The sequence below is a fragment of the Sebastes umbrosus genome, chromosome 12 (genome assembly GCF_015220745.1).
Source record: "Sebastes umbrosus isolate fSebUmb1 chromosome 12, fSebUmb1.pri, whole genome shotgun sequence".
NCBI lineage: Eukaryota > Metazoa > Chordata > Actinopteri > Perciformes > Sebastidae > Sebastes > Sebastes umbrosus.
Window position 1 is genome coordinate 11,021,508 of NC_051280.1, and position 12,662 is coordinate 11,034,169.

Consider the following 12,662-nt stretch of genomic DNA (forward strand, 5'->3'; position numbering starts at 1 on the left):
TTTTTTTTTTTTTTTTTATAATCGCATACATACTGTGCAATATTACATGTTACAATGTTGATATGTTGATAAATAAGGCGCTGTCACTCTGTACATGTCCAGTAAGTTCTGGAATATACAGTGCATACATTATGTGCCAAATAAACCTGATTAGTGTGATATAATTACAAGGATGCAATATTTTTAAGTCATTTAAACAAATGTCCTCCAACTGGATCATGAGACAGAAAAAAAAATCCACAAAGAAAAAAAAATATCCGATGGTTGATTTGAGTGTTGAGAGAAAAGCAGACGTCACCGTGCATCAGCTGTAGTGTGGAGAAGTAAATACTAAACGTAACAGCACCAGTATAAACAATGCAGGTTTACACTACTTCCATTTTACAGAGGCGTTTAGTTGTATGGGAGTGCATGTTGTTTGGGGCGTAACAACAAGGCAACCAATCACAAACCACCTGCCGAGCACAAGCTGCTGGCATCAGGAGGATTTGTTTATAAGAAAGGAAGACCTCAATGATTATCATTAGCATCTTAACTATTGGGAATGCAAGAGGCGACCGGTGATGTGGGGCTAAATCAACCAAAGCTATGTTAGGACTTAAAATGCAACGTCATATTTCTACTTTGACATGTAGATTCCGGTTGACGGTTTGATTATATCCAAAAAAAATTCTTCAATCCTTTTACTTTAAGGCCATAAATATTCCATATGCAGGCATTTAAGTGGCAAGAAAACAGTTGTCACATTTGAAAATACAAACCTAAAGCATGCCATGCATGATATGATCACTAAGCTCCAGTTCCAGGGATTGTACATAAAACCATCATCCAACAATATTTACAGTAGATGAAGATAAAAAGAAGAAATTGGACAAACTCAATCACAGGCCAACAGAGTAGTTAACGGATCTGGTTTGACTCCATATTTTTTCTGAGTGATTAAAGGTTATAAAAGAACAATTTTTACAGTGCATTTTACAAGTACTTCATCATACACCACAGATTCATTGCTTTTGGATATAAATAAAAAAAGATTCTTAAAAGGTTTTGCAACAGAAAGACTTTTGGTTAAGGCAGGGTGATTAGCCATAACAAGAGATGGAGCGAGATGGGAGGTTGTAGCGGAGTAGCCTGCTGGTTGGGGTTGCGTTAAATCGCTATGTTCTTTTGCAGGGTGAAGCCGGGCGTAAATCAAGTGGCTCCGTATTGTCCTTGATTATAGTCGCCGTGTAGTTTGGGAGCAATGAACCATAACTGGTTGCCAAATGTAGAGTCGTCTGACGTGAGTCCAGTGGTGGCTGGAGGAGCGCTGGTCTCTTATGCAAAAATTGGTAACAGGGGCTTTGCTAGTCGTGTAGGGCCAGTGTTGGTGCTGCTGTCATCATGAGCCTGCGGATGAAGGACCGCGAGGCAGGAGGAAGAGAACGATGAGACGTGGTGGTGGTGGTGGTGGTGGGGCACGGCTGCTTCAGGGGCCGGGCATGTCGGCCCTGCTGAGAGCGATGGCCAGCTCCAGGTCCTGCTGCTCCCGGAGCCGCAGCTTCCGCAGCCTCTCCTGTTCCTCGCGTTCGCTCTCCCGCTTGACCCACTCCAGCTGCTGGCTCTCATTTCCAAACTAGAGCAGAGAAACGAAACATTAGATGTTGACCGCAGAGATGTCAACATAAATGTAACAGAAGCAAGATGTGAAAACGAACGGTGGATGCAAATTTGAAATCAAATGCTTCTAATTAGGCAGTCAAACGTAACAAATGATTTGATATACAGCAGCAAGAGAAAAATAACTACAAAAATACAGACATTTAGATTTCACTCGGACGGCCAGGAAAGCAACACTAAAAGCCTCCTACCACAATACACAGCGACATAAATTACTGGTCACATATTTCCCGTAAACATTCGGTGCTTGGATCAATGTGACTGGGGATATTTATTGAAAATAATCGTGCTCATGAATCACCGTACTCATATTATGCAGTGCGAACAGGTTTTTCACATGCAATAGATTGACCAACCACACCCTGGTACAGTCTTACCTTGGCACATTCTGATCCTGGCAGAAAAACAAAAATTACAATACAGAGCTCGATATGAAAAAAAAAAACACAAATCCCTTTCACAACTGTCATGCTGGCACGAGGGATAAAATAAATTCATGTCATGTCAAATGATACGAACCAGACGCAAAAGACCTGCCATGCATCTTCTCTCCACTTGAGAGCACGCTCAGCCGTGAGGCGATACGACGACGGCAAAGAAGCGGAAGGAGGAGGACAAAGAGGCAGATTTACTCTGTTGTGCTCTGCTTCGAGGCATATCATGCTTTGACAGCGAGTAAGCCTTTAGCTTGTACTTCAAAAAAATGCTCCTCGAGTGCTACCTGACCAGGCAAGTTCACTGACTCGCTGACTAAAACTGTATAAATCCTGACTTCCTGCCAAAGGCTGAAGCCAGAGACGACAGCAAGCATGCAAAAGCCCCTTTTTAACCAGGCGGACGGACAGACGGAGGCGACAATCGACGAGGACTGTCAAAGTCAATCATGCAAACATTTCATTTTATTTCCACACCAAGCCCTTAAAAAGCTCTCAGATGTTCTGTCAGTTGTTAGTCAACAGCCAGTAAGCACGGGAGGCCCTGCGAACGCTTGCTAATGTCACTGTGTGAGGGGAAAGTTAGCAGAACGAGGCCCAGTGACAGAGAGCTGACACCTCTGAGCCTTCAGCTCTACGATCTGAAAGGGTGAGATCAGCAGCTCATCATGCAGACGAAGATACTTGACCCATCAGAAAGCTGTAAGAGGACTACACTTACAGAGCCAAAATCTGCAAAACCCACAGGACAGTCTTTGGATGCTTTACTCGAGTGTGTCGTAACAAAAGAGTCTTTACTGTCGGCTGTGGAGCGAACGCTCCGGAGCGGCTCTGACACAGTCAAACTGAGCATACCTCCTGGAGAAGGAAGACATTCAAAGTGTAAGACAACACACTTTAGTGCCTTCCCGTCAGAAGCTATAACGACAGGTAGCCCCCCTCCCACCCACACTTGAGAAAATAAACTCACACTTTAATGTGTAATGTTGTGGTGCTAAATGTTCACAGGAAGCCGACAACTTTAATCTCATGGCATGCAGAGTAGTCACCCAGGGGAGAGAGAGATTGGTTCAAAAAAAGGTGTTAACCGCATTTTTTGAGTAAGACTCACTGATGCATTAGAGCCTAACAAGCACAGTGTCGCTTTTTTTGGAGCACACAATTGTGAGAAACGGACACACCCTTGTCTACTGTCAGCTTTGAACACATTTCCTATAATGACGGTATTCTATTATATAATGTGGTTATAATTATTCATCTCTCCAGCTTTGTGCAGCGATTGGCTGCGTCTGAAGGGGCTCCGAGCGAATAAGAGCTCCGCTATCTAATAAAGATCAACAGTGGCAATTCCAGCTTGAAATAACTAAACTACACGAGGGCTTCTCACTTCCCCATCACGTACGAGGCACATCTCCGGGGCAAGCTCGCTGGCTAACTCATCTCTACCCCTCTCTGTGTGGTAAAGCAAAAGGGAACACCGACAATTCTCACGCTGCGGCTTCTGCTTAAGGAATAAGTGCAAGGTCACAGAGGAAGGGCATGTGCCGGGCATGAGTGTGACTTAACATACACGTGAGAAAACAAGATAAAACATGAGGCTAATGGCTCTCAATCTCATCACACTATTCACAAATTTGGCTATTTCAACTGTTGCTGTCTTAATAACACTAACAAGGATGCATCACTCTGTAAACCCATACAGTCAGTAGTACTACCATACCTCCACCAACAGCTTTCCTGTTTACAACTTCAAAAGGAAAGAAACTGCTTTCTCTGCGCCTTCAAAGCTTAACATGGAAGTCGTTTTTTCCGAATAACATCAAGCCACAAAAAAAATGCCTTGTAGTAGTCAATCACAATGACGACTGCAAACATTTTGCTGCCACTACATTTGTGTGACAATTTGCAGCCATTTAGTCGGTATCTTTGACCAAATGGGATCAAAAGTTATTTTTATGAAAGGGTCACTATATCCTGACATTAGTGCATGAGACAGGTAATCTGAAAAAAAGAATCATGTTCCTCTGTGTCCTCTAGTGCTCCTAATGGCATCTGCAAGAGTCTACGGCGCCGAAGGAAAACAACCAATCAGATTATCATCAATCACTGATCAAATATGAATCAATATTCTGTTACTGTAATGCCTATTTCTCTCCTCAAATGTTTTCAGAAACATAATATGGCGTACTGTTTAGCTGTAAAATGAGAAAGTTTGTCCATAGTTGAAAACTTTAGACTGAAATTAGTCTCAAAATGGTCACATATGTGTATAACATTCAATCTACAAATGAAAAATAAGATTTACAAATGAGTACGATTTGTGCGTAAATTTGCATAATCGCAAATGTTCCAATCTACACACAAACACTGATCAATTTGAACACATAAAACAACCTGAATAAATATTCATATTTTACACTGATTTTTAACTTCAACTTCACAGATCTGATCATTTCGAAAAGCTTCCTGTGTGCACACGGATCAGGTTACATTTACGTGAGGAGTTTTGAGACTATTTTCACGTCTCCAGCTCCACAAAGATCCACAAATGCATGCTGCGTTTAAGTGCTGGTGGAAAACTGGAACATCTGGGCTTTCGGTGAAATCGTGTGTAATTTCAAAGTGGGAAAGGCGTTTTTCTAAATAGACAGAATAGTTCGTCACCCCTTGATTAGAACACATACATTTACCAACGCTACGCTACGAGAGACACAATTCTAACAGGAGGGAAACACCTTCAGATTATCTGTTTCATGCACTACTGTCAGGATATAGAGACAGTTTTATAAAAATAACTTTTTTTTTTAATCATATTTGCTCAAAGTTACCAACCCCAGCTTTAAAAGTGGCAAATGAAAGTTGTTATAGTGCTGACAACATTGGCACGATGAACTGTATTGATTTCAACTGGTTTAAACAAACTATGCGCACTAAATAAGAACATCACTGAAACATTAATGTCAAGTTAAGCTGCAAGCACAGTCATGTTCGAGCACACATAAAATCAGGGCTTACCATAGGGAGGTGCAGGCCGGTTAGGCACATTTTTCTTTGATGGGAGGACAGGGTTGTCTGACTTCTGTTCACACACAAGGGAAAAGACAAAAAAAAAAACTCCTTCAACTATCACACAAAATGATGACTCTAACAGAAACGTCAGCCCAGATCTAAAGCCTCTGGCCTTATACCAGAGACGCTTCAGAAATGTGATCAATCACTCATGATGAGAGTAAAATTAACAACACAGCTTTCTACAGAGCGAGTGGAAAATGATGCTTTATGGTGCAACTGATTCATAACTCCAAAACCCTGCGGAGCTTACCTTTGACATCTGACTAAAGTCGGCAAATCCTCCCCCCTTGCTTCCAAAAGAGTTGCTTCCAAAGGGGTCCGCTGTCCCGAACCCATCTGTGACGAAAGGGACATTGAAATGCATTTGTGACATTTGAATACGTTTATGGAAAGAGCCAGGAACTATAATGAAGTTCGGCCTCAGACCACACATTCAAAAGTCATCTCTGCATCTTGCTTATTCTGAAAGGGCCTGCATGCTATTTTCAGAGAGGGGGGAATGTGGCATGACCGTTTAATTTTCCATGACATTTCGCAAAAAAAACCTGGAAAGCAGAGGTTTTGTTTAAACCTGACGTATGCATCTGATCAGCTAATTAGAGGCGTCAGTTGGCGTACTGTTAACCAGAACTGTGCCTGGGTTGTTTTGAAGCTCCGCGGTATGCCGTTTAATGAAAAAAAACAGCAAACTGCAGATGGTTACAGTGAAAAAACAAAACATTGTAATAGAATATGTTTGTTGTGAGTGTACAACCCACAAGAGACCCCATTCATGTGAAGTGCGCAGTGTTTTCTTTTACGCACAGTAACTCAGCTCAGGTCTACAGTTGCCTCTGTGTTCTTCTGGAGGTGTGTAGCACGGCAGAGCATCGACCAGAGGTAGCCACTAACTTAAAACAACTTCCGTGCCGAATGAGGCAGAGCAGTTCAATAGCAGCAGGTATAAAGGCAGGACAGAGGCAGTAGAGAACTGGTTAAAGGAGTGGCAGTGTATTCTAGTAGAGCAGGACCAGCAGTCACAGAGTTTCTGTTGTGTTTGGCTCCTGCGAGCCTCCTGTTTTTCCAGGGTAGGGGGAGTATTTTTAGTTGGCCAGTAGTTAAATGCGTAGGTACTCGGCTAAAAATAGCCCTAAACCACAGGAAAAATTGAAGCCACAGTGAGTAAAAATTGTTTGCCCCCGATGCCCCCCAAAAATAAAATCAAAATCTAACACGTCACCCAGAATGGCAAAGAATGACTCTTTGAGACTTGTTTAACAACAAGAGCGTTCTTTCACGTTCAGATGACGGTTAATAGAGTCACATTCTGGGAAATCTGAACGGAAAACCTGCACGTATATAGCACAGAGATGACTATACAGTTGTGCTTTTTTTTTACAAAGTGACACAAAGTACAGTACGGTCTACTGTTTTATTTTCAATAAGATAGAAGAAAATATACAACCTACATCTTCAACTGACTGAGAAGAACAAATAAAAGCGTTGAATCAACCTGTTTTCATTTAGTTGACAAAGTATGTACTACAATATAGAAAACTGGAAAAACAATAAAAGCTAAACTGAGAAACTTTATGACTATATAAAAAGGCAAGAAGTCGAGAAACAACTACGTGTTTTGGCACAAACAAATACTACCTCAGGTTAACTTTTACAACTGAGAAGACCCAGAGCAAACTCTCTCTCTCTACTGTATGTACTGACATCCTATGATGCTTGGAACCAGCAACGTACCTGGTTTTGGGCTGTTTGTCCTGAAAGGGTCACCACTGCTGAGGGCACTTGGCTGAGAAAAAGAAAAGAAACAAAACAGTACACTAGGTAAGTACATACACAATGACCACATCAGCATAACCATTAGAAACTCTCTTTGCAGTACTGGTTTGCTTTTCTAGTCATCTACAATAGTGAAGAGTTTGTTTCTATCAGCACTGACAACGATAGCAAGTCATTATAGAAAACATAGAAGAAACAATATAGAAAAGGAAATTTCAGAGCATTGGTTCTCTCTTGGGCTATCAATCGATTAAAATATTTAATTGTGATTAATCGCATGATTGTCCATAGTTAATCTTGATTAATCGCACATTTTTTATTGGTTCAAAATGTATCTTAAAGTATTTATTACTCTTGTCAACATGGGAGTGCTGCTTTATGCAAATGTATGTCTATATTTATTCTTGGAAATCAATTAACAACACAAAACAATGACAAACAGTGTCCAGAAACCCTCACAGGTACTGCATTTAGCATACAAAATATACTCAAATCATAACATGGAAAACTGCAGCCCAACAGGCAACAACAGCTGTCAATGTGTCAGTGTGCTGACTTGACTATGACTTGCCCCAAACTGCATGTGATTATCATAAAGTGGGCATGTCTGTAAAGGGGAGACTCGTGGGTACCCACAGAACCCATTTTCATTCACATATCTTGAGGTCAGAGGTCAAGGGACCCCTTTGAAAAATGGCCATGCCAGTTTTTCCTCTTCAAAATGTAACATAAGTTTGGAGCGTTATTTAGCCTCCTTCCCGACAAGCTAGTATGACACAGTTGGTACCAATGGATTCTTTAGGTTTTCATGGTTTCATATGATGCCAGTGTCACTCACACTGAGCCCACTACAACTTAAAAATCGCAAGTTGCGTTAATGCGTTAAATAAATTAGTGGTGTTAAAAGGAATTTGCGTTAACGCGTGATTATTGTGTTAACTTTGACAGCCCTAGTTTTCTCACATTGCATACAAAAGAGCCATGATAAACAAACTTCATCACAGATTATAAAGAAGGTGGTGTTTGATACCTTGACTGGTGGTGTGGGTTTTCTACCGAAGGATCCTGAGGATCCAAACAGGTTTGATTTGTCTGTTCTCTTAAAGAAATCTTCAGGCGAGGTGCCTTTGAAGGGGTCGCTTTCTTTGAAAGGATCTCCTCCAAATGGATCTAGAGAAAAAATGACAAGACAGTGAGAGGAGAGCAACTGACGTGGCTGAATATGGACTTCAATCTAGAGCTGTAATGATGAATCATTCATTTAGTTGTCAATTATTAAATCAATCGCCAACTTTTTTGATAATAGGTTTGAGTCATTTTGAAGAAAAAAAAAAGTCTAAATTGTCTGATTCCAGTTTCTTCAATGTGAAAATGTTCTGGTTTCTGAGTTTTCTGGGTTCAGGTTTCTGGTTTTTGAGTTGTGGACAAAACAAGACATTTGAGGACGTCATCTTGGGCTTTGGGAAACACTGATCTACATTTTCACCATTTTCTGACATTTTATAGAGCAAATAACTAATCGATTAATCGAGAAAATAATCAACAGATTAATCAACAATTAAAATAATTGTTAGTTGCTGCCCTACTTCAATCATCTTCAGCCTCTAAAGAAGAAATAATCTGAGCTTTCTTGCTGTTTTCCACAGCATGAATTGAAACAGACTGGAACATACAACAAGTTTTTCCATGTCATTAAAACACCACAATTTGGCATCTATAATATAAGTCGATTTCAGGTATTAAGTGGAAATGCTTGTTCACAGGGACACAGAATTAGAGTAGATGAACAGCTGGCAGAACAGGGAATAAGCTTAACCTTTACAGAAATACAGGGGTAAATAATAAGAAGGTATTCAGACCTTGGAAAAGGTCGGACTTGAAGGGGTCCTCTGACTGGAAGGGGTCTGGTGGAGCCTCCTTGGCACTGCTGCTGTTGTTGAACATGGCTATCCTTGACTTGAAAGACTCATCCTGATGAATGAATCCAGAAAAAACAAACAAATCAATACATGTGTCAATAGTCACGTCTCACTTACGTACAGTATAATTCAGCAAGAAAAACTGATCATTTTGAAGTCGTCACTATGTTACAACAGAAAACAGTGAAAAAAACATGGGTTGCATCTGCATTTTCACACTAACATGTTATTTAGTGCGCTAAAACACTGTGAGATATTTTAGTATGTCTGAAACCAATAGTACGTGAATTGCATAATATTTCCAGTGAAATATTATAGTACGCAAACACTGGACACTACGCCGGCATAAATATCCCACAATGCAATGCGGTAGTGACGACAACGTTCATAACGGACGTCGGCGGCCAGCTCTGTAACATCAATAACGCTTCAATTTAAGTGTAAGTATAAGATTTCCCTTTGCTAGGCCTAATATATATTTTGAATTAATTCAGACTTTGATTCCCACAAACTGTCGATTTGGTCACACGAGGTTGGCACGGGTTACCATGGTTACACGTCTCTAACTGGCAAGGAGGCTCTCAGGAAGTGACGACGTAAATTACTGCTCAATGCATCAGAAAAGATACATACTAGTGTTTATTCACACTAAAGTATGTTGAACGATAGTACATCTGTTGAGTATGTAGTGCATAATATGCCATTTCGGATGAAGCCTTGGCATAAGGCAAGGAAATATAGCACCTAACATATAGCACCTAAAAACACCTAAAATCTTTTGGGACTACAACACTGGGTAACAAAAACAAGGTTTCATGAGCATATTTGCAGTCCTCCAGCATCTGAGCAGTCATTAGGGCACATAAGGAGTTGGTGATATGAAAAATGCTCCTCGTCAGGAGGAAAGGCAAATAAAGTTTCGGAGTTGTCGGCTAAATTCTTGTGGTGAAAAGTAGGATATATTCTCCTCACCGCATTTCTGAAACCTCCGTTCTCCTTCTCAGCAAACCCTTCACTTAAGTCCGGCAGGTTGCTGAAGTCTCCTCCGTTGATGTCGCTCAGAGCACTGTTGTACTGCTCGATGGTCTTGGTCATCTCCTTTTGGCTGTCCTGGATCAGCGACAGCTTACTGCGAGCCTAAAAAAACACACAAAAAGACTGTTTAATCTAGATCTGATTCCATAAAACATCATATTTACCAGCGGCGACAGCGACGCATAAAGCCCATAGGACAAGATGATTTAAATGAGGGCTATTTAAGTGTTCATACTGGGGAGTTGATTTACCTCAACAAAAAAAAATCCTCTGATTTACAGGCTTTCTTTATACATCCATGGCTATAGCGTTTTCGGTCCAAAACAGCGGCAGCGCTACCGCAACGCCATCTAGCGGCCATTGTCAAAACAGCACCCCTCTTTGCTTCTATACTTGTTGCATGTGCGCCGGAAGGGGGGAAGGGGCCATCGTCCCCCACTCTTTACGCCCCTGGTCCGATTTGGCGTCGCGGCTGGTGTGATCCCATCTAGTTAACTTCTCTTTTTAAAAAGTTATAAGCTGCTCAACACTGGAGAATTTCCCACCCGGGAGAGATGGATAAGCCACTATGATTTCAAGCCAAGTCTTTTCAAAGCAAAAGAGGAATTCGCACACTTTTACCTGAATAGTGATTTATGTTGCAGAAGTCCAATCTATCGTGGATTTACCTTCACTAACGTTAAAAAAAAATCCTCAAAAGTCAAGTCTTCAACAGATTGAGGAATGCACCTGATTTTTAGCAACTTATGTGAGTGGTGGTTAGTGGTGAAGTGGATCAAAACAATGTGCCTTAACCGCTATGATACAACAGTTTCACTTCAGTGTGCCTCAGAGCAGGCGGAATACTTTAGCACAAAGGTCATGGAAGTAAAAGTAAAACTAATGTTTTCCAAAAGTGAGATTGCTGTGTTATAAAAACCATCGCCAGCGACACAAAACAAGTCGAAAATTCCACAGATAGTACATAAACATACAAAGCTCTCTACCCCCACAGGGAAGTCAGTATTATGATTGGATATCTATTTGTTCTTTCAACTCAAAAAATCCTTCCAATTTCAATAGTGAGGTTGATCAGAGAGCTGCAGAACATCCATCTTATGTAACCTGTAGCTACTCCATCTGCACTGACCTGGTTGATCTCTTCCTGAGTGGTCCTGAGCGACTTAGTGATGCTGTCCAGCTGGACGCGACCAGAGAGCAGACTCTGCTCCAGCATGACCTCCTCATCCTGCAGCCGGCTCAGGTCCGTCTTGGTGCGCGTCAGTTCATCCTCCTGGCCCCGGATGTCGCTCTCTTGAGAGCGGATCTGGCTCTGCAGGGACGAGATCTGAGGAGGGTGAAAGCAGAACAAAAAGGGAATCAGTATCATATGTGTTGCCTCATCAGTGGTGTAACAGCAGCAATGTTTTAATTATCAGGAGGATGCAAGAAAAGGGTTGGCACAACAGTGAGATGGTGGTCCAAATAAGTCAAGTCTCTAACCATCTGGGACTCTTCCTGGCACTTCTGCTTGATGTCGTTGAGCATTCCCTCCAGCTTGGAGCGCTGCTGGTCCATCTCCTCCAGACGCTCCTGGGCATCCTGCTTCTGCGACTCCAGGTCCTGCAGGGTGCTGCTCTCCCTGTCCAATCCATTCTGCATGTCCTGAGGGTCCGCCAAACACACACACACACAGGTTTTTGCATGGTGCAGCTAATGAGTATAATCTTTATCAACTCTCAAAACAGTATCTAATATACACATCATAGTGATTAAGTTGACAATCTTCTGGAGTGGATCTCATATACAACATACAAACATTACATATACATAAACATACAGACATAGACATATACAAACATTTATCAAAAAACCCTGAACTTGGTATTGTTTCCAGGCACTAGGATGGACTTGTAGTAACTAGGGGTGGGGGAAAAAACATCGATACAGCATAGTATCGCAATATTGTACCGATACATGGACGTCAAGTATTGATCAAGTATTCGTTAAGTATTGTTTTATTATATAAACTATTAACGTCTTAACAATCCAGCCGCTACTCTTCTACGTCTTTCAGATGTTGTAGCGGGCTCAGTCTGAAAACTAGAGTGAAGATACTGGCATCAAATGAAACTAGAAAAACCTAAGAAATGAATTGGTGCCAACCATGTCATGTTAGCTTGACGTGAAGAACGCTAAATAACGCTCCAAAGTTACTCTAAATTTTGGGAGGAAAAACTGGCATGGCCATTTTCAAAGGGTTCCCTTGACCTCTGACCTCAAGATATGTGAATGACAATGGGTTCTATGGGTACCCACGAGTCTCCCCTTTACAGACATGCCCACTTTATGATAATCACATGCAGTTTGGGGCAAGTCATAGTCAAGTCAGCACACTGACAGCTGTTGTTGTCTGTTGGGCTGCAGTTTGCCATGTTATGATTTAAGCATATTTTTTATGCTAAATGCAGTACCTGTGAGGGTTTCTGGACAATATTTGTCAACGTTTTGTGTTGTTGATTTATTTCCAATAAGAAAATATATACATATATTTGCATAAAGCAAGCATATTTACCCACTCCCATGTTGATAAGAGTATTAAATACTTGACAAATCTCCCTTTAAGGTACATTTTGAACCGGTAAAAAGTGTGCGATTAATTTGCGATTAATCGCGAATAACTATGCACAATCATGCGATTAAATATTTAATCGATTGACAGCCCTAGAGAAAACCAATGCTCTGAAATGTCCTTTTCTATGTTGTTTCTTCTAAAACTGTGTCTTATTAG

The 12,662-nt window shown here is 41.2% G+C and overlaps 1 protein-coding gene and 1 long non-coding RNA gene across 7 annotated transcripts in view; one reads left to right on the plus strand and one right to left on the minus strand.

Annotated features, from left to right (window-relative positions):
- LOC119499160 (epidermal growth factor receptor substrate 15-like 1) overlaps window positions 1-12,662 on the minus strand; it is a 21,634-nt gene continuing 8,972 nt past the window's right edge. For 2 of the 6 annotated variants that reach the window (XM_037788407.1, XM_037788406.1), the window contains 11 exons: window positions 11,375-11,536; window positions 11,022-11,219; window positions 9,830-9,994; window positions 8,798-8,909; window positions 7,969-8,108; window positions 6,897-6,948; window positions 5,416-5,501; window positions 5,109-5,172; window positions 2,815-2,951; window positions 2,037-2,053; window positions 1-1,615 (listed from right to left, as the gene is read on the minus strand). In XM_037788407.1, the coding sequence (XP_037644335.1) occupies window positions 1,318-1,615; window positions 2,037-2,053; window positions 2,815-2,951; window positions 5,109-5,172; window positions 5,416-5,501; window positions 6,897-6,948; window positions 7,969-8,108; window positions 8,798-8,909; window positions 9,830-9,994; window positions 11,022-11,219; window positions 11,375-11,536 (1,431 nt within the window). In that variant the 3' untranslated portion in view covers window positions 1-1,317. The remainder of the gene's footprint in view (window positions 1,616-2,036; window positions 2,054-2,814; window positions 2,952-5,108; window positions 5,173-5,415; window positions 5,502-6,896; window positions 6,949-7,968; window positions 8,109-8,797; window positions 8,910-9,829; window positions 9,995-11,021; window positions 11,220-11,374; window positions 11,537-12,662) is intronic. The other 4 variants (XM_037788411.1, XM_037788408.1, XM_037788409.1 and 1 more) reach the window with 3 other exon arrangements.
- The window catches only part of LOC119499164, an 18,335-nt gene continuing 13,199 nt past the window's right edge, over window positions 7,527-12,662 (plus strand). Inside the window, exon 1 of the long non-coding RNA XR_005209325.1 lies at window positions 7,527-7,566. This is a non-coding gene — a long non-coding RNA (uncharacterized LOC119499164). The remainder of the gene's footprint in view (window positions 7,567-12,662) is intronic.